This window comes from Felis catus, chromosome E2, assembly GCF_018350175.1.
Source record: "Felis catus isolate Fca126 chromosome E2, F.catus_Fca126_mat1.0, whole genome shotgun sequence".
NCBI lineage: Eukaryota > Metazoa > Chordata > Mammalia > Carnivora > Felidae > Felis > Felis catus.
In genome coordinates, this window is record NC_058382.1 from 30904272 (window position 1) to 30925862 (window position 21591).

The 21591-nt window shown below is 35.6% G+C and overlaps 1 protein-coding gene across 11 annotated transcripts in view; it reads left to right on the plus strand.

Moving 5' to 3' along the window:
• Window positions 1-21591, plus strand: part of CHD9 (chromodomain helicase DNA binding protein 9) — a 236562-nt gene that overhangs the window by 110159 nt on the left and 104812 nt on the right. For 7 of the 11 annotated variants that reach the window (XM_045046396.1, XM_045046397.1, XM_045046399.1 and 4 more), the window contains exon 3: window positions 16454-16785. In XM_045046396.1, the coding sequence (XP_044902331.1) occupies window positions 16454-16785 (332 nt within the window). Of the gene's footprint in view, window positions 1-13645; window positions 15308-15356; window positions 15669-16453; window positions 16786-21591 lie in introns of those variants that run through there. The other 4 variants (XM_045046402.1, XM_045046401.1, XM_045046403.1 and 1 more) reach the window with 4 other exon arrangements.

Genomic DNA, 21591 nt, shown 5'->3' on the forward strand with positions numbered 1-21591 from the left:
GCAGTCAGTCTTTCCTTCAAGCCCTACCCTGGCAACCAGTGGTTATTTTTTTTCTTTGTAGTTTTGCATTTTTGAGAGTATTGTATGGAATGGAATCGTGGCATGTTGCCTCTTTGGTCCGGCTTCTTCCACTTAGCATAGTGTATTCTTTGTTGCATGTAAGGGGTAGTGTGTTCTTTCATGTTACTGAATAGCATATCATCATATGGATGTTCCATAGATAGTGTATGCATTCACCAGTTAAAGGACATTAACATTGTTTCCAGACTTTGGCAATTATGAATAAAGGCTCTACAAACATTTATGTACAGGTTTTTGTATCACTAAATATTTTCTTTTCTCTTGGGTAAGTATATCAGTGTGGGATTGCTGGGATCATATATTAAATAATCTTAAATTTGCCTTTTTAAAAAGCAACCAGTTTTCCAAAATGCCAGTACTATTTTGCATTCCCACTGGCAGTGTGAAAAGAGTTCAGTTACTCCATATTCTCTTCACCACTTAGTATTGCTAGGTCTTCTCTTATTTTTTTAACCATCGAAATAGATGTGTAAGTGGTATCTCATTGGGGCTGAATCTGCATTTCCCTAGTAGTGTCTGACAATGTGAGCATCTTTTCTCGTGTTTACTTGCCATCTGTTTGTCATCTTTGGTAAAGTGCTTAAAACGTTTGTCCATTTAAAGAAATATTTGTTTCCATGTTAATGGAGTTTTGAGAATTTTTTATAAAAAGACCATTATCTTTATCATAATAATTAACAGTAACCTTCACTGAATGCGTTATATATGTCAAACACTGTTCTAAGATCCTTTATTTGAATTGTCTCATTTAAATTCATAGCAACCTAGTTCTGTTAGGTTAGAAACTATGATTATCCTCATACAGATGATGGAACTGTACCAAACAGTGGCCAGGTTTCAGAAATACAAATTGAATATGACCTTTATTGGGATGAACCATGGGAATCTATCCCCAAAACCAAGAGTACACTTTACACATTGTATGTTAGCCAATTTGACAATAAATTATATTAAATTTTTTTTTAATTAAAAAAAAGTTTATGTTAAGAAAAAAAGAATATGACCTTTATTTATAAGTGACTACAGTATACTTTGGCAAATATAGCAGCAAAATCACATATTGTAAAAAGGAAGTGATATCTATACTGAGCTTTATTATTTTTTAAAAAAAAAATTTTTTTTCCTTCAACGTTTATTTATTTTTGGGACAGAGAGAGACAGAGCATGAACGGGGGAGGGGCAGAGAGAGAGGGAGACACAGAATCGGAAACAGGCTCCAGGCTCCGAGCCATCAGCCCAGAGCCTGACGCGGGGCTCAAACTCACGGACCGCGAGACCGTGACCTGGCTGAAGTCGGACACTTAACCGACTGCGCCACCCAGGCGCCCCTATACTGAGCTTTAAATGGACATTTCCTAGGCTACCTTTTAGAGGAAGGGCACACTAGACTAGGACAGCAAGCAGGGGAAAGGGGAGGAGGGAGGGAGAGAGAGAAAGAATATCTTAAGCAGGCTCCATGTTCAGCATGGAGCCCAATTCAGAGCGTGATCCCACAACCCTGGGATCATGACCTGAGCCAAAACCAAGAGTTGGACACTTAACTGACACAGCCAACCATGTACCCGTTGATTGTGGGTTTTAAAGAGCTTCCTTTGCTCTAGTCCCACCATTCTTGTCACCAATAACATTGATAAAAGTAACTCTCGGGACTCTTAGAATTTTGTGGAAGCTACTGGAAGAAATATGTAATATTATATTTCACTTTTACTGTTTTCTTTCTGAATAAAACCATCTGAAATGCCATGTTAATATGACAAAGAAAATTAGTTTGTCTTTTGTAAGAAGATATCTTTTTAAAAAAAATTTTTTTTTAACGTTTATTTATTTTTGAGACAGAGAGAGACAGAGCATGACCAGGGGAGGGTCAGAGAGAGGGAGACACAGAATCTGAAACAGGCTCCAGGCTCTGAGCTGTCAGCACAGAGCCCAACGTGGGGCTCGAACTCACGGACCACGAGATCATGACCTGAGCCGAAGTCAGACGCTCAACTGACTGAGCCACCCAGGCACCCCCAAGATATCATTATATTTTACTTAAATATCTGCATGTAATGAATTGTTTACTCCGATCAATAAGAAGATTAAATAATAGTCTTAAATTTGAGTTATAATCTTTTAATGTAAACTTTATTGAAATATGACATACATACAGAAACATATACAGTTTAGAAGTGAACAGTTAAATAGATTTTCAGAGAGTAAACGTCCTCTGCGTAGCCAATATCCAGATCAAGAAATAGAATATTATCACAATCATAGAAGCCTCCTCAGACCTCCTTTGAGTCACTACTTGCCCTCCCCCTAAGAGTGATCACCATTCTGACGTAGAACTCATAGATCAGTTTTGTTGGTTATTAAACTTTATATGTATTTCTCTTATGTATCTAGGAATGAAATTGTTCAGTCGTAGGGTATATGAATGTATTAGTTATGCTGTCTAGTTACAAATTAGCCACACATTAGTGGCTTAAAATAGCACCCATTTATTATCTCATAGTTTCTTGGATCAAGTGGGTGGGCACAGCTTATGTGGGTGCTCTGCTCAGGGTCTCACAAAACTGTAACCTCCATGTGCATTGGGGCTGTGATCTCACCTGTGACTCAGGGTTCTTTTCTAGGCTCACAGGGTTGTTGGCAGAATTCATTTCCTTGCAGCTGTAGACCTCATTGAAGCTCATTTCTTCAAGGCCAGCAGGAGAGGGTCTCTGAGCTTAGGAAAGGCCTAGCTCCCTTTTTTATAAATTAAACTTTTTATTTTAAGATAATGTCAGATTTGCATTCAGTTGTAAAAAATAATACAGAGAGATCCAGGGTATCCTCTACCCAGTTTCTGGTTACATGTATGTTTTGCTGTGTACAGACTTTTTTTTTAGACTTTTGTATAGGGATATTTAGGGAAGTACTTTTCTTAGCTCAGATTTCCTATAGATAAGCCTTAGGTAGAATGAAATCTTTACCAATCTTAGTTTTCATGCTTTTATGAGTCTTACAAATATTTTGAAAATCTTTTTAATTGAAGCTAACATTTGAAGATACTTTTCAGATCAAGATCTCTTTACTTGTTCATCAAACTTGTTTTTTCATTGAATAGTATTACTCAGGAGTTAGTCACACTGCAAAATTAACACAATCCCCAAACTGTCCTCTCTTCTGACACTAACTGCAAATTCTGGGGGTTCCTAAAGCTACCCTTAGTCTTAATAATATGTTAGCAGTACTTACAGGACTCACAGAAAGCTATTATACTTGTGGTTATGGTTTATTATGGGGTAGATTACAGGTTAAAATTAGCCACAGAAAGAGACACATAGAGCTATCTTGGAAGGTTTTGAACACAAAGCTTTCCCCATGGAGTCAGGTCCCAGCATTGATATGTGATGTTAGGCAGAGTATTGTCCCCCAGAGAAACTCACCTGAATGTCAGTGTCAGAGTTTTTATTGGAGCTCCATTAAGTAGACATGATTGATTGCCCACATGGTTGATCTCAGCCTCCAAGTTAACTAATAATAGATGACTTAAAGCCTCTCACCCTAAATCACGTGATTGGTCTTTCTGGTATGCCCAGCCCCACCATATGATCTAAGATGGACAGCTCCTGGCCTTAAACAAAGACATTCCTATCAGGTATGACATAAGTTATCTCCCAGAAGCTGAGGGCAGAGACCAAACCTCTCTTTGGGCAAGGCCAAATACTTTACTTTAAAAGCATACTTACTGTTAGAAAAATAAGCTTTTTAGAATTTTATTCAACCTTTGCTCATTCATTTATTCATCAGATGTTTTTTTTCTGTGTGATATATAGTGTGTTCGTCTCCAGGTAGATATAGACATAGTCCCAGTTCTATAGAGCTTACTTACTAGTGTATGTTTAGGATTTTATTTCTTTGATTCAGTTAGTCAACACCTCCAAAATGGGATAGACCAAAATAATAGTCTGGGTTGAATTTTCCTATGGAATGAAATTGAAGCATTTGTTAACCTCTTTTGACAGTGTTTTTCAAACTTTTTTGACTGGGACCCAGTATAGAAGTATCTGCTTATGTTTGTGAATATATATTTGTAGCAGTGTGTGAGTTTTAAGATGTAACAAACATTTTACAAAACTCTGGTCTACTTCACTTATAAAGAATGTTAATGACTATCTACTGAATTAATGGCTCAAAATGAGATTTCAGCTCACAGTTCAAAAAACACTGTCTTAGACAGTAAGACCATCGAGAATAGTGTTGGCTTGTTATTAGAAGGAAATCAGCTTTAAAATGTAGGACCTGAACAGATAAGATCTGAAGAATTGTGGTGCAAGAGTACTCCTTTCTATGTGATAGTTTCTAGATGATCACTGGGAAGTACAGTATGGCTAGTACAAATGTTATTCAATAGGGAAACTTATGAGGACATAAAACCAGTATGTTGTTCATTTTGCTTTGTAGCTATTTTCTCAGACCTGCTTAAGGTGATTTCTGATTCATCTTTCCTCTGATCTTAGTTTGGCTAGTCTTTCTTTTCATTCAGATTTCAGTATAAATGGCCTCCTCAGTTATACCTTTCCTGAATCCATTCTAAAATCATTACCCTACCACTTCGAATCACATCATCCTATTTTCATTCTCTGTGTAGCCTTTACCTTTACCTGATGTTTTCCCTATTTTCTTCACTCCGTCTCTAAAATCTTAGCTATATTAGAACAGGAACTTTGTCATCTTGTTTATTTACTCTTTTATTCCCAGCACATATAACAATGTCTGGCAGGTAGTATGTACTCAAATAATATATCTTGTATAAGTGATGTAGCTCATGTTCCTTTTAAACCCAAGACAGAATACACTTCTCTTGGTGAAACTAGAGTATACTGTAATTATCTTGTTCATTATACCACATTTTTGTTTGTGCAGTCTAAGATTGAATTTGCTTTTTTGGCAAGCTCATTACACCATACACTTATTTAGCTTACAGTGAGCTAAAATTCCCTGGTATTTTTCACATGAGCTGCTGTTAAGGCATGTACCACTTATTTTTTACTTAAGTAGTTGTTTTGTGTATGTGTGCAAGCATGCCCATTTATAGATTCAGCCTCATAAGATTTTTTTTTAATCTGTATTTTTGGGTGTGCGTTAAGAGGGAGGCTAATTAAGAACTAATGGTAGGGTGGCTGAAGAGAGATTAAGCTGAAATGAAAGGCCAGTAGGAACCCAGGAGATTGACCAGATGGCACCAGTTCACAAATTTAAACTGAAAATATTCATTTGGAGGGGTTTAGTGCAAGCTGAGGAAATAGAATCTGTTTGATAAATTTTGGAAGGTCTCACCTGACAGGATTAGGTTTGCTTCTTTCTATTCTTAAATGTAGCATGACTGCACCAGGTTCAGACTCAACATCAGGGTTACACTATTTACTATCTGAATGATGTTCTCTGTCATGTTTTGCCTCCTTCCCTACCCTTCCTTTCCCATCCATCCCACCCCTCACACACTGTACCCTCAAGATCCTAGCTGTTTTCCAAAACAGTCAGGGGAGCATTTTTAATTGTCCTTCGTCATTTATCAAACCTTAAATCACTGTGGCCTTCACAGCACTGTTCTTACAGGTCAGTGCCTCTCATGCTGTTACTAATTCTATCTTTTGTGCTCTGCCTCTCTGAAACCTGTATGGCTGCAACCAGTGTTTTTAGAGACAGTTTTGTTTTTCGTTTTTTGTTTTTTTCCCCCCTAGAATAATTTCTCATTGTAAATTTTGTTTTCGATCCAGGTACTACATTTCCTACCTTACTGATCTATCCATCCTTTTTTAGTTTCTGGTCATATGATGATACTTTTTTTCTTCCTTTAACTTTAAAAGTTCTATCTTTATAAAGTCAGTGACACACAACTGCCACGCCTAGACTGTCATAAACACCAAAAGGGCATATTTAACATCCGTATATGGTTCTCATCACTTCTGTTTCCACAAATAATTTTTTTCTTGTGGTTAGAAGTATATCCAGAGATGTGGTTTCTTTCATTACTGTCTTTGCATTATGCAAGATGAAATTCTAATATGGGACAATTACATATATTTTGTGATTTTTGAAATGCTTTTGACTTTTTATGGCTACTCTTCATTATCTAGTAAAATTATATTTCTTTTGCCTACAATTGCATATCAAGTTTACATGCCTTATTTTGTCTTCTTGCAAATGTATTTATTTTCCCCTCCTCTTAATGTCATTTATGTTTGTTAATAATCACTTGAGTATTCTAAGAGGTTTTTAGAAATTATCTCAGAATTCTGAAAATCAAAATTGGTTTTTCATAATGCATTGTATGGAAAAAATAAGTTGTCTTTCAACATAACTGATTCTCAATGCCTCCTTTAAAAGACTTGAAAGAGGTTTTTTCCTTGGTATTTATTTTATCAGTTCGTTTGGAAACACTGCCAAGAGAATTGCGAGTGTGATGTTAGTGATATCAAGCCAATTATGCAACTTCTTGGTTAATTTAATTACACTATTGCCCTCCCACTCTATCAGGACCTGTCTGTCAAGGCTGTAAGAGTGCACTTCACCTTTGGGTTCTGTCAGAGTGCCATTGCCACACTCCAGTTTCTCTCTTAGTCTGGGGGAGAGAAAACCCAATGATGGCAACTTGATAAACTGTTTTGGAGAGGTTACTGATTCCTAATAGAGTATCATAAATTTAATGCTCTATGAACTTTGGATCAATAGTCACCTGTATGGGAATGGTAGGCAATGGCAATACTTAGGAAAATGATTTTGTTTTTTAAGAGTTGAACTCTGCTGTTGTGTCATTGTGTTAGGTACTTGTCTCATCTGTGCCTGACCTCTTTCATCTGCAAAGTTAGAAATAATATTTGATTTTATTTTTAACCACATAGGAATATTGTGAAATGAAATAAGAAAATACACCAGAAATTATGGAAACTTTTGGGCTGGAAAATGGTTTGTGAATTAACACATTTAAACATCTTCAAAAATTTTTTTCCTGTGGTGCCTGGGTGACTCAGTCATTTAAGCATCTGACTTCAGCTCAGGTCATGATCTCACAGTTGGTGGATTCGAGCCCCTTGTCAGGCTCTGTGCTGACAGCTCAGAGCCTGCTTCAGATTCTGCGTCTCCCTCTCTGTCTGCCCTTCCCTCACTTTCTCTCTCTTTCTCTCTCTCTCTCTCTCTCTCAAAAATAAATAAACATTAAAAAGAAAAAATACTCCCCAAGGAGCATTTTAGAAAAGGTGCTATGGGAAGTTAATATTATTTACCAAAGTGATATTTATATATAATATTTTAATTTTTTTTATTGATGTGATGTTTTGAATTGTTGTCTGGAAATGGCCAAACGTCCCCTAAATGGCCAAAGCTGGGACAGTTTAAACAACAAATAAATAATCATAGTACCAGATTATAATCCATAGAATAAAATAAATACCCATGAGTTTATACAATATATAGTGTATACTATATATAAATAATTGAATGAGTAAATAGAAGAGACAGCTTTTATTTACAGTAGAATTCCAATTGAAAATGTGGGAAGAATGATAACAATAGAAAATTTGCATTAGGCAAATACCATAATAATTGTTACAGGCAGGAACCATCAATGCATGTTAAAATTACTAGGCAAATGTATATGAGAAATAAGGTATTTGTATAGTCTTGTATAGTAATAAGATACATATTAATTCTAAAAGGACAGGTTTATAGTAGAGAATCATGGTAGGTACCACTTTAACCAAGGAATCGAAGCAACATCCCTAGTAAGTGATAAGATATACTGACATCACATATCCAATATGATTGATACGCTGAGGTGGGCAGAGTGTCACATTACAGTAGTAATGATGGTAATGTTGGAAGTCTCTGAGTATTTGTTTGCCAGGCACCATAGTAAGCACATTATCTGTTAGGTCTCACTACAGTCCTGGTATCACAAGGCAGATACTGATATATTTCTCTTTTACAGATGAGGAAGCAGAGGCCCAAGTAAATGATGAAACTGGGACTAAAACCCAGGTCTGGCTGACTTCAGAGCCAATGCCTTAATCACAACATTATGTTGAGAATAGCTTGTAGTGTCATGGCTAATTTATAGACTGATGAATTTAGTATATTTAATGTTAAGGAAGTAGTAAACTTGGTGAGGTTTTTATTTTATTTATTTATTTATTTATTTTCACCGTTTATTTATTTTTGGGACAGAGAGAGACAGAGCATGAATGGGGGAGGGGCAGAGAGAGAGGGAGACACAGAATCTGAAACAGGCTCCAGGCTCCGAGCCATCAGCCCAGAGCCTGATGCGGGGCTCAAACTCACGGACCGCGAGATTGTGACCTGGCTAAAGTCGGACGCTTAACCGACTGCGCCACCCAGGCGCCCCTGAGAGGTTTTTAAAATATACTTTTTGATTTATCTGGAAGAAAATGAACCTTTTTTTTTTTTTTTGAGTTTATTTATATATTTTGAGAAAGAGAAAGCACGAGCAGGGGAGGGCAGAGAGAGAGAGGGGAAGGGAGAATCCCAAGCAGGCTCCATGCTGTTAGCTCAGAGCGCAATGGGGGATTCAGTCTCATGAACCATGAAGTCATGACCTGAGCCAAAATCAAGAGTCAGAGGCCTCATTGACGGAGCCGCCCAGGTGCCCCACAAAAGATGAACTTTTAAACAATACAGCATTGAAAAAGGAGTACACACTAATATAAAATAAAAGTTAAATATTACTTGTTTTCATATCATGAATGGCCTTTTTATAAATAAATTTTTCATAAATAGACTTTTTCATCAAGTATTCAGGTATTTTTATTGAAACCACTTAGCAACCCTAAATCTAAAATTTGGATCCCCTTACTTCTCTGTATGTAATCATTTATTGATTACCTCATTCCTTCAGCATAAAGACAAAGTCCAGATATTTTAGCATTAACTTGTAACACCTTTGATGATCTAACCCATTACCTTTCAGCCCTTGTTGCTTATGATTCTTCTACACGCACCTCCTTTTCTTGTTATGCCACGCTACTTGTTATTCCCTGAATATAACTTTTTAAATTTCTTTATTATATAACGTTTCAAGTGTGCACCAAAGTAGACTATGCATCACCCAGCTACAATAGCCATCAATTTATAGGGCACTGTTTTATCTGTACGATCCTCTAATTATCATTCCCACCTCCTGCATGGATTATTTTGAAGCATATCTCAATCATATCACTTCATCTGTAAATATTTCAAATTATTATCTAAAAGGCAGATTTTTTTTGTCTTTAAAACACCACTGCAAGGGCACCTGAGTGGCTCAGTTGGGTAAGTGTCTGACTCTTGCTTTCAGCTCAGGTCATGATATCACTGTTACGTGGGTTCAAGCCCCGCATCAGGCCCTGTGCTGACAGTGTGGAGCCTGCTTTGGATTCTCTGTCTCCCTCTCTCTCTCTGCCCCTCTCCTGCTCACTCACGCTCTCAAAGTAAATAATAGATAAACATTTTAAAAAACAAAAATAAAACACCATTGCAAAATCAGTTTAACACCTAATAAATAACTGTAATCAAATGTCTGGTCAAAGTTAAAATTCCCTACTATAATAAATTTATTTTTATAATTTTTTTTTATAGGTCACTATCAAAACAAGGGCTACTCATTACATTTGGCTAATATGTATTTTAAGTGTCTCTTTTTCTCTCTTTTATCATTTAGCCTGAATTTCTTTTATTTATTTTAAATATTTTTTAATTTATTTCTTTTTGAGAGAGAGAGAGACAGAGACAGAGTGTGAGTGGGGGAGGGGCAGAGAGTGAGGGAGACACAGAAGCCGAAACAGGCTCCAGGCTCCCAGCTGTCAGCACAGAGCCACTCATGAACCACAAGATCATGACCTGAGCCGAAGTCGGATGCTTAACTGACTCAGCCACCCAGGCGCCCCCTTAAATCTCTTTTAAATTTGTGGTTCCCCTTCATTTTGTTCCTTTGTGGAAGAGATGGAGTCATTTGTCTATAGTTTCCCACATTCTGGATTTTGCTGAATGCACCCCTGTGATAGCCTGTAACGTGTTCCTCTCTCTCTGTGTTTCCTGTAAGTCACAAAACAAATTTTTGTTTAGAAAAAAAATAACTTTTATGAATATGTACTATTTGCCTGAATTGCTATGTGGATGATGAAAATAAAGGCAATACTTTTAATAGTATTACCTTTTCAATGTAAAATGCAAGATTTATGACACTAAAAAAAGAATGTTGTGGTTAGCTAAAAGTGGAGACGTAGGTACTAACACAAGTCATAAGATAAGAGTAGGCCTTTTTTAGTTTGTGAACATGGCACTTCACAGATGTGAGGAAAAGCAAAGTAAAATAATTGCTTCACTTCTATCAAAAACTCTGAAAACAGATTTAAGGGTAAAACTCAGAAAAAGACTTTAACAGATTACAATTTGCTTTTATGTCAGTTTTTCCCCATTTCTCTTTAAAAGCAACTCTTTATCGGTAGCTTGCGGAAAAAATGTTGTGTATAATAAATAAAAAGACCAAAAGAAGTCATCACATTAATGTTTGACACATATTATACTAAAATTAAATTTATTTTTAGGATGTTGGTTTTATATGAATATTTAATTATTATAACTAGCAAACTGGCTTATCATAAACAAGTTAAGAGAACTAAAATGCCTTATAAATTCTTTATAATATCAAATTACTATATTATACTTTCCCTTTGACAGCAGAATTTTTTTAATGTTTGTTTATTTTGCGAGAGACAAAGAGAGGGGAGAGGGGCAAAGAGAGAGGAGGAGAGAGAGAATCCCAAGCAGGCTCCGTGCTGTCAGCACATACCCTGACATGAGGCTTGAACTCACAAACCATGAGATCATGACCTGAGCTGAAATCAAGAGTTGGATGCTTGGGGCACCTGGGTGGCTCAGTTGGTTAGGCATCCAGACTCGGCTCAGGTCATGATCTTGCAGTTTGTGGATTTGAGCCCTGCATTGGACTCTGCTGACAGCTCAGAGCCTGGGCCCTGCTTCGCATTCTGGGTCTCCCTCTTTCTCTGCCCCTCCCGTGCTCGTTCTCTCTCTCTCTCTCAAAAATAAAACATTAAAAAAAAAAAAGAAAAAGAGTGGTATACTTAACCCAAGTGCCCCTTGACTGCAAAATTTTTAACTCGAGATCTCTTGGCTTCCAGGACACCACTCTTCTGCTAATACTTTCCATTCTTGTAGTTTCTTTTTGTTTTCCTTCATTAGCTCCTCTTCATCCACCAACCCCTTGAACTTGGTGTTTTGGGGTTTCCCTAACTGGCTCTCTTCTGTTATTTCTACATTGTGTTTCTACGCAATAACATTCATTTTTGCTCAATACTTGCTATCTCTATTCTATTTTATATAGTCTTCCATTGGAACCTCCATCCACCCTGACCCCCAGTTCTGAAGCCTAACAATCTTCTCTTCTGAGAAAGGTTGGAAGATTTTTAGCTATAATGCAGTTTTGCCTGTGTTGTTGAAAAATTCCTTGTTCTGTGTTTTATTCTTAGTAAGGAATTTATTATTATTATTATTATTATTATTATTATTATTTTATTATTTGAGACCTTTTATTCCTTCATACTGTTTTAAAAATATATGAAATAGAAATATATGTATTTCCTCCAATAAAGGAGCCTGTGTTCTATAGTACATGCATAGTAGCCATGTGACCATTCTCCCCTTCTTTTTTGGAAATTTATAATTTCCACTCGCGTCTACACACTGGTAATTCAATAATCTAAATTATTTATATACAACTAAAATATATGAAATGGACAAATTCCCATTGGAATGTGGGTTGGGTGAGTGTTTGGGAAAATCATTCCATCAAGAGAGGAAAGATCTGACTCCCCCACCCCTCAGATTTTAATGCCTCTAATTTCTGAACAAATTCTTTTGCTTCTGTCTCTCAGGAAGGAAAAAGATGTAATAGGTGGTATGAAAACTTTTAAATTTTGTAGCATGTAGCATTCATAAAGGCTATATGCCATACTTTTTCATTCTGTTCTGTTTCATCTGGACCCACTAAGTTTATATCATGAGTTGATATTAGGTAATGACCTGTGGTTTGAAAAACACTCATACTGTAAATCCTTGAGTTTCCCCAGTATGAAATATGATATACAGGATGCTCCATATATTCCTTTCAGTTGCTATCAGCATAATATATCACATATGAGATCATCTTTATGTTTTGCTATGACTTCTTTGTCTTATAAACATTTACATATGATATTAGTATATGTGCCTTCTTTTTGTATGTTTTTTTGTCCTTTACCATATGGATTTTGTGAAAGCAAGATCTTTGCCTTTATTTTTGATTTTTAAACAACTTGTGTTAAAAAAATAATTTGAAACTATGACAAACTTACAGAAGAATCACAAGTGAAATACAAAGAAATTCTTTGACTTTGTAAAGAATTGGAGAGTAGATTGCAGACCTAATGTTTCATCATCACCAAAGATAAGGAAGATATTTTTCTGTATAACTACAGTGTAACCATAACAAGTGGGAAATTGATACAGCAAAGCTGTTGGGATGAGGAGGAAAATAGAACAAAATATAATTAAGTGGACTTGACAGAATTTGATGAGTGCCTATATAAGGGAAAAGAGAAAGACTGTATGGCATTAAAAAAAGCACATCAGCTATCCTTTTGTATGTTTGTGTATATGTGTGAATTGAGAAATGACCTACATTAAAAATGTTCAGTTACTTAACACCTCAGTAATTGATGTTCTGTGGGAATATCATTTTAAAATATTGCATTCTAATAGCAGAAGAAATATATGACCATGGACTTCTCTATTACTGTCCACTGTTAAGATTTATTGTTAAACAATTGGGATTTTGAGTCAAGGAATAGAATCTGTTGAAAAACTTTAATGCGAGAAGTGATATATTTTGGAAATCATCTTAGGTTCTGAGGATAGTGTCAGCGAGTTAAGGATGTTGAAAGAAAACTGCGAGAGAATTGACATCATCTTTTCCAACCCTACCCTCTCTGAGGATCCAGTCTCAAATTTTCAGTTACTAGAGCTTTTAAACTTAACCACACACATCTACACATCCTTTCTTGCCTAGACTTCCTATTTCTTTTACCTTCTCATACCTAGCCTTGGTCTAGAAGCCAAGCATTGATCCTTCCTGCTCTTCACCCACCCATATCTGGTTAATCTCTACGTCTTGGAAAGGGCACTGGGAAAAATTAATTTCATTCCAGCTTTATTACTAGTGTCTCTGCAATTTTGAGAAAGTCACTTAGTTTCTTTGTATTCAGATTAATCTGTGTAAATTATGATATTTGAACCACATATGATACCATATAGTGGTTAGGAGTATGGTTTTCCTAGTGAGTTCTTTGCCTTTTGATCCTTGCTTTATCAGTCAGCAGCCGTGTGATCTGGAGGGAATTATTTCTTCATGCCTCAGTATCCTCAGCTGTAAGTGCATGGCTCACAGGGTTGTTTTGAAGATTAATGGAGTTGCTATATGTGTAATATGAAGAGTAGTGCCTGGAACACAGTAAGGATTAAATAAGTGTTAGCTCTTACCATTACTGTTACCATTATGATTTTTCTTGCTTGCTCTCAGGTCGTTCTTTCTTTTTGCGATACTGCTCTAAGAATGTATCTATCATTTGCTACTCCTCTCCTTTCCATTATCACTATTATCCTACTATTGTTTAGGATTAAGTTAGTTGTTAGGTGAAAGATGCTTAGAGTAGTGCCTTGAACTTAGTAAGCACTCAGTAAGTAATAAGCCCTTACTGTTGGTCATTGTGATTTTTGTGTAGATGACCCCTCAGGGCAGTCAGATCCTCTCCTTGCCTTTCCTGGTTCTGTAAACCTTAATTTCCTCCCCTGCCTTCCAGTTGGTCTTAATTCGTGATCAGTCGCATAATATTACTCTGTGTTGAGACCTTTGGTTTAAAAGGGAAAAAAACAAAAATTGTTCTTTGATAGAAATATCAGATAACTTGCCAAGACTGACTGAAAAAAAAATGGTATTAATGAAAGAAGTAAACTTGAATTTTAAAGCAGTGAAAATTTTGTTTTAGGTACTTAAGGGCATTTCTTATTATTTCAGCCTCAGTTTTTTATAGAAAGAGAAGCTGTATTGCTGAAATTCAGGAAGACTTGTTATTTATTTTTAGCAAGGGACTAAAACCAAAATTTAATCCGAAAAACTCAGCAGTTCATTTAAAATAGAACATGAGGAGTCAAGGTCAGGAATTTCATGTGTTTTTGATGTTAGAAATATTCATTAGTATATTTTTCCAGGTTTAAATACGGAAAAAATTTAAGTGTTGTTATTTGCTCTCTGTGGGCATATAGGCAGCTCTCCGTGTGTTCTTTTCAAAATCTTAAACTTCTCTTTAGAATTTAAATGAAAATAGCCTCATTTGTCTGTTTTAAAAATCACAGTGTTAGCTTTTGTTAGAAGAATCCGAAGAGAACTCACCTAATTTCTTAACGAAGTCACTTGTTATGTGTGACCTGCTCTTTAACCCTTGCTGGTCTTTAGCTGTTCCCCTAGCTCCAGTATTTTATGGTGTCCTGGAGAAAAGTATTTTTCTCCAGTAAAAATTGCATTGGATTCTTTTTTTTTAAAATATTGATAGCTGCGTAAAGCCGTTTCACCACAGTTTGAGTTTTCAGATGTTCTTCTAAAATCAGCTTTTACGTATATTTTCTAAAACTTTACTGCAGGAAATGGCAGAGTGAGAGTTAATGTGTTACATGGAGGGAAGAACAGTCCATTGGGGGTTAAATTGCAGAGTCTAATGGAATAATAACTGGTAGCACCATCTGCTGGCCTACTTCCGCAGAAGGAGTCAGTATTTTTAACGACATCTCTAATATTCATGCTGATGCATTTTGATGCTTTGTGCATTCATTTCTTTCTGTGCTTTGTTGGAATCTGGCTATCTGCTTACAGCTATTGAGGAAACCCAGCTTTTTAGGAGGGGTTTATAGCCTTTTTCATATCTAAATAGGATGAACAGTGGATATAAACTTGCCAAGGCAGAAATGTGTTGATAAATCACAATGTGTGTTTGTGGAGGGTTGTGCATCTCTTGGTTGCAGCTTGCTAAATAGGCCATTTAGGAATCTTCTTTCAATGCTTTTTTCTTGAGCACTGCCTGGGGTGGTGAAAAAGCAGAGGGCAAGCCTTTGTCTGACGCCAAAAATGTCTTCAGTGAAGAGGCCAAGAGGAAGGGTAAGTGAAAGCCTGAATGAGTGGGAGGAGGAGGGGTTCTTTGGGCTAAAAGGCTAATGGGATTGAATAACCTTCCTTATTACTGGCTGCTGCTGCGGGAGTCGTACTGCATCGCCATCTTGAGCTTGTTGCTGTTTTCTCGAGTCTTGGTTATTTGTTATAGCCTGTAGGCCTTAAGGTGGCATTTTAGTGAGCGTTCTAAACCCTCCTTCCTTTCCCAGTGCTGCAGCACTGCTATGAAACCTTTGATGAGGCAGGTATAGAAAAGATATCCAGTGAAGCACACTGGAATCAGCATGAAAATGTGTTTGGAAATTCCTGGTGGTTTTTTCCTTTGCTATAGTCAGAGGCATGTTTACGGGTAAGAACATAACAAAACTGTGATCTAAGTATATGTGGATGAATGCGTGTTTGAAGAGGATATTCTTTTTTAAATGCTGTTGATCTGCTTCCTGTGATATTGCTAAAATATTAATAATTTTAACGTAAAACTGTAAAACTTGTTTTTTTTTCCAGAATTGCTTGAGCAAAATAATTATGATATAGAGAGAGGAAAAAAAAATCCACATTTAACTCTTTCACGGAAAAACTAAAACTTTCTCTAATTTTAAGTATGGGAATGTCTGTTTACTAACTAGCTATGTTGCTGCGTAGATTGCACATTAAAAAATGATTTAAATGATTTTGGGTTCTAGTTCTAATTTCTTGTAAAGCAGAGAAGCTTTGTATTTCTAAAAATAATAATAAACTATAAGGAGTATTCTAAATCAAAATTGCTATTTTAAATTTATCAATAAATTCCACAGTTCTGGAGTGAAAAGGAAAGAAAAGACTTTTATTTCAAATGTACAGAATATTTACAGGACAAAATTTGAATCAGCTAACTAATCAAGAATGCTGTGAAAATATCAGTGAATCTACGTTATCCTTCTTTAACCGTTTTTAAAAGCAGTAGTTGAGCTTTTTTATATACCAACACTAATTTCTAGATCAGCAAAATGTTACAATTTTACATTTGTTTGTAGCACTCACATGTTGGCTCACGTATTTTACTTCGTTGAGCATAACTTTAAATGTTCAAATATTTATGTTAATCGTTTAGCTGTACTTTGGCATGTTGTGTAAAAAGTATTCTGATTTCTCTAGCCTCCATCTTCCAAGAAGAGTGACGGTTCTGGGACATACACTAAGTTGCAGAATACCCAGGTGAGGATCATGTCTGAGAAGAAACAGAGAAAAAAGGTGGAATCAGAAAGCAAGCAAGAAAAGGCTAATCGGATAATATCAGAGGCCATAGCAAAAGCAAAGGAGCGTGGGGAACGCAATATTCCACGAGTAATGAGTCCTGAGAACTTTCCTAGTGCTTCAGTTGAAGGAAAAGAGGAAAAGAAAGGTAGACGGATGAAATCCAAGCCAAAGGACAAAGAGAGCAAAAAAACAAAAACTTGTTCAAAGTTGAAAGAGAAGACAAAAATTGGGTAAGTTGGTTTCGAAATCAATGTAATTCCTTTGAATTTTTTTGTCAAAGTGCAGTCTGTCTCATCTTTTACTTTTGATTTGCGTGTGATGTATTTTACTCCTACTTTGAAGTTTTAAGTTGTTAGATACTATGTGTACCTTATTTCCTTTTTGAATGAATTGAGTAATTAAGACTTACTGCGTTTTAATCTTCTCTGAACATAGCTTTCTGTACATTAATATTAGTAAAAGAAATTTAAAATAGGAGAACATTGCATACATAGAACAGAAAAAGGAAAACAAAACCAAACCCATTGCTGTGCCAGTTCCAAATTCACTTCCTTGGTAGGAAGTGCACTGAAATATTTTTATCAGGTTTCTTTACCTCTTAGTTGTACTTCATTGGGCACCTTATAGATTGGAAACGTGAAATACAGTATTTTCTCAAAAACCCACAACTTTGGACTAAATGGAATAGCAGGAAAACCAAGACCACGTAAATCAACGATGAGCAGTGTTCAGCTCTCCCTGGTTTATTCCCTCACTTTCTCTCTGATTTACTTTATGTAATAAAGAGGCCAGGTGAGGATTAATGCTCCAAGAGAATTATAAGGACAAGGAATTGCTCTAGGAGGGTACATTAATGCTCAGTGTTTTTATCTGATGACTTATCTAATACATTTTCAAAAATAAAATGTAATAAATGTTAATATATGTATTATATGCAAGTTTTTGCATGCAAGGGTAAAAATAACCCAGGGCCAACAGTTTAGAGTTATTTTTGCAGAAATATTTGGTCATTTTTGAAGGCTTTATGTGAAATTTTAGATAAGGTGTTCAACCTGTTTTCTGTTTTTCCACACAAAAGAGTACACGGTAAAGAATTTGTTTATTATGAAAATCTTCATTTGCGTAAGAAATTACTGATACACTGTATAGATACCGAGAACTGACAAAAATTTGTAAGACATTGATTCTCAGCATTTTAAATGCAGTCACCAAACTGAATTATATTGTTATGGCTTGATGCCTTTCCATCCCAACCATTAAATAACATGGGCTCTCTTGCCGTGATAGAGCAGTGATTAATATTTGTGATTTTGCATTTTATTTGCAGACAGCTAAAATGAAATTTGAAAGTTAAATTTCTGCTCCTTTTATATTTAATGGTTTGGGCATGAAAGTATCTGATTTTTCCAATATTCTCTCTAGTTTTAAATAGGAAACCCTGTATTTAATCGTTCAATGCATTAAGAGTTAGTATAATTAAAGTTTTTCAGTTTTAACTTACACAGATACATAGGCAAAGAGGTGTACTATTTGGAAGGGCATTCAAAAAATAATGCACAAACCAAGAGAAACTGGTAAAGAAACTTCAAAAGTTACAGTAACTTTAAATTTAGGAGGGAATAATATCTTTTAGAGGCAAAAGATACAAGAAGTAAATCTGGTTCAAGAAAAGCAATGTACATAAGGGGACATTAGGAAATAATTATAATAGAGAAACATGGATTTTTGGAAAATGTAATGTGGTAGGGAGTAGTAACATATCACAGTAGAATGCTTGACTTATCCTGGGGTATTTATATTTTTGTTAGAAATAGATTATTAAATGATTTTAATACTGCACAGCATTGATCAATTTAGTAATTGTTTTTAGAGATAGCATTCTTGAGAAAATAGGTGAGAATTGTTCTGAAAAGATAAGTACGTGGCAAGACACTGAGGAGTTACTAGAGAAAAACTTGTTGAGAATATAAGAACATCCTTTTGATAGAGGAATTTATAAGTTGCAGCCAAGTAAGTGAAATGGAAGCTTACCTGTTCTAGTCAGCTGAAATATTTTCACTACTGTGCTTTCCAGTAAGCTGCTATTTAAATTTTGAATTTGCCAAGTTTTTAATTTCTGTGTGAAGTCATCATTTAAGTAGTTTAGTTGCATAATTTTAATTAACAGTATTTCATGATATATTAAACGTTTGCTTGAAAAAGTTTTATTTTTCTATTAGTTTGAGAAAATTAGCTGTTGCTAATATCAAATGATAGATATCAGATGAAGTTGAAGGGAATGTGTGCTGGAGCTTAACCACCAGCAGTGTGAAATAGAAACTTTAAGAGTAACTAAATTTGTAAACAGTAAGTTATGGTTGATATATAATCAGAAATGGTGTTTATTTAACCCATGCGTGTCATTGTTTTGCTTCTGCTTGCTTGCTAGTGTGCTTGAAACCTTTTTATTATTTCTGCTACTTTTGTAGATGAATTTTTTAATACAAGGAAAAAAGTATCCTTTTCAGAGCACTTTTGTAGAGTCTCATTTAATCTTCACACCTCTGTGAGTTAGGCTGGTGCACAGTGGGCAAATTTGATTAAGTTCTTTGACTTTGGAGCCAGGAACATTTGTACAAATTCCTGTTTTGTCACCTATAAGCAGTGTGACCCTGGACAGATACTGAACTTTTCAAGCTTTAGTTTCCTCTTGTGTGAAAAGGGGATAATGATAGTATTTGCCTCATTGTGTTATTTTGAGAATGAAATAATTTAATAAGATTTAAAGCATATGGAGCAGTACCTGGAATTTAATAAATGTTAGCCATTATTGTTTTCTGAAAGCATAAATAGCACGTAGCTATTTAGGGAGAAAGCTGTGGCCATGAGCCACGCCCCTTCTTTCAAGCCTAAACTTTCACTCACCTGCCTAGATTCTCTATTAAGGCTCTGAGACCAGTTAAATGAGACCAGTTAAAAAATCGAGCAGATGGGGCGCCTGGGTGGCGCAGTCGGTTAAGCGGCCGACTTCAGCCAGGTCACGATCTCGCGGTCCGTGAGTTCGAGCCCCGCGTCAGGCTCTGGGCTGATGGCTCAGTGCCTGGAGCCTGTTTCCAATTCTGTGTCTCCCTCTCTCTCTGCCCCTCCCCCGTTCATGCTCTCTCTCTCTCTGTCCCAAAAATAAATAAACATTGAAAAAAAAATTTAAATAAATAAATAAAAAATTGAGCAGAGAGTGCTCAATTTAGTAGCACATATACTTAAAAAAAATCAAATGGACAAACAAAAGCAGTTGCTAATTTTTAAGAGGGGTAATAGGTTACTAATGGCTGTTTTCATATGAGCATGCTTCTTCTGCTTATCAAGTAGTTAGAGTAGCATTTAGGAGGGGTAAATTTTGTTTGAAATATGCCTGGAGTTTGAAAGGGTTGCCCACAGTATTATGGGGAAGAGTGTGAGTTGAAATGGAAATGGCAGGTGTGAAATAAAGAGTGAGGTAGGGCAGGAAACAACCTTTTCCTATTTTAATGTTGTTCATGATCTTGGCAGTCAGGTTCTAACAAGCTCCCTTTCATGTAGAATATCAGATTTTTTTTAGTAATAGTAGGCGCGTAATAGATGCTCCATGAATGGAATAGAATGAATTTTGTCGAATGGATAAATGAGTGAAAGGTTAAGTATCAAATGGCACCAAATGGATGAATTTGATTTGTTAAATCAAAAACAGAAATGGCAAACTAATCCTTCACTGAAACCACAGGAATATAACTAATGGCTTAGTAACAGTAGAAAGTTAAATTATAAAATAAATTCATTCTAAGACTTCAAGTAGAATTTTCTTATGGCTCTATTTGTGATTTGAGATTGTGTGATAGAATATCACATGATTTGGGGCTCCTGGGTGGATCAGTCAGTTGAGCATCTGACTCTTGATTTCGGCTCAGGTCATGATCTCAGGGTCACGGGATCAAGCCCCATGACAGGCTCTGCCCTGAGCATGGAGCCTGCTTGGGATATATTCTCTCTCTCTCTCTCTCTCTCTCTCTCTCTCTCTCTCTCTCTCTCTCTCTCTCTCTCTCTCTTTTGTTCTGCTCCCCTACTGTGCTTGCTTGCTCTCTCTCTCTCTGAAATAACTTTTTAAAAAATTTAAAAGGAATATCACATGATTTGATTGAAGCATTTTTAAATTTGTGGTTTGTAGTTTTGACATTTAAATTATGTTTATGTGTTGCCAATTAGGATACTTCTTTATATTACAGATTACAGATTATTGGACTGATATAGGTAGAATGATTTTGGTACTTAACAATGTTTTGTGGCCCCATAATTTTAATCAGTAGTAGTCCTTCATGATTAAACTTTCTGTCTTCTTTTTTGTGCCATCCATAGTTATTCTTTCTGTATGCTAGATGTTAGGTGCTAGAAGTAGCCTTTCTCTTTAGTTAAAGCAGAAAACATCTAAATATTCAAGTAGAAATTAAGGATGTCATATTATAAAGGAAAATGAACATAATTAAGTTTTGAAATTATATTGTGCCCTTTTTTGCTATGGTTTGAAATTCCAAGAAGGAAGAGGGAAAATAACATTTATTAATTACCTAATATCGTATATATATACACATATATTTATATATGTGTTTTTTACACAAAACTAAATGTAAGTTTGTCCATATGCATGTCTATAGAGATATATTTATATCTAAATAACAAAATATATAGAGGAAAAAATGAACAAACAAAATCCGAGGGAAAAATACAATGAATCATCAGAAATTGAGAATTATCACTTTATAGTCCATGTTATTAATAAAGTGACAAGACCCTGATTGAATTTATTCAAAATAGTAACAATTTGATATGTTTGGATAAAATATAAATGTATTAATTATTTCTAGGCATATGAAACTTTGAAAAATGTATGGTGTACATTTATTATGTATTTTTAATTATTAATCATATACCACTAGTAGTCTATAGAAATTCTATAGTTTTTAAACGCCAAGCAGGTAAAATGTTTTGTTGATTTCACTCTTTAGATCTAAACTTAAACTCAGTGA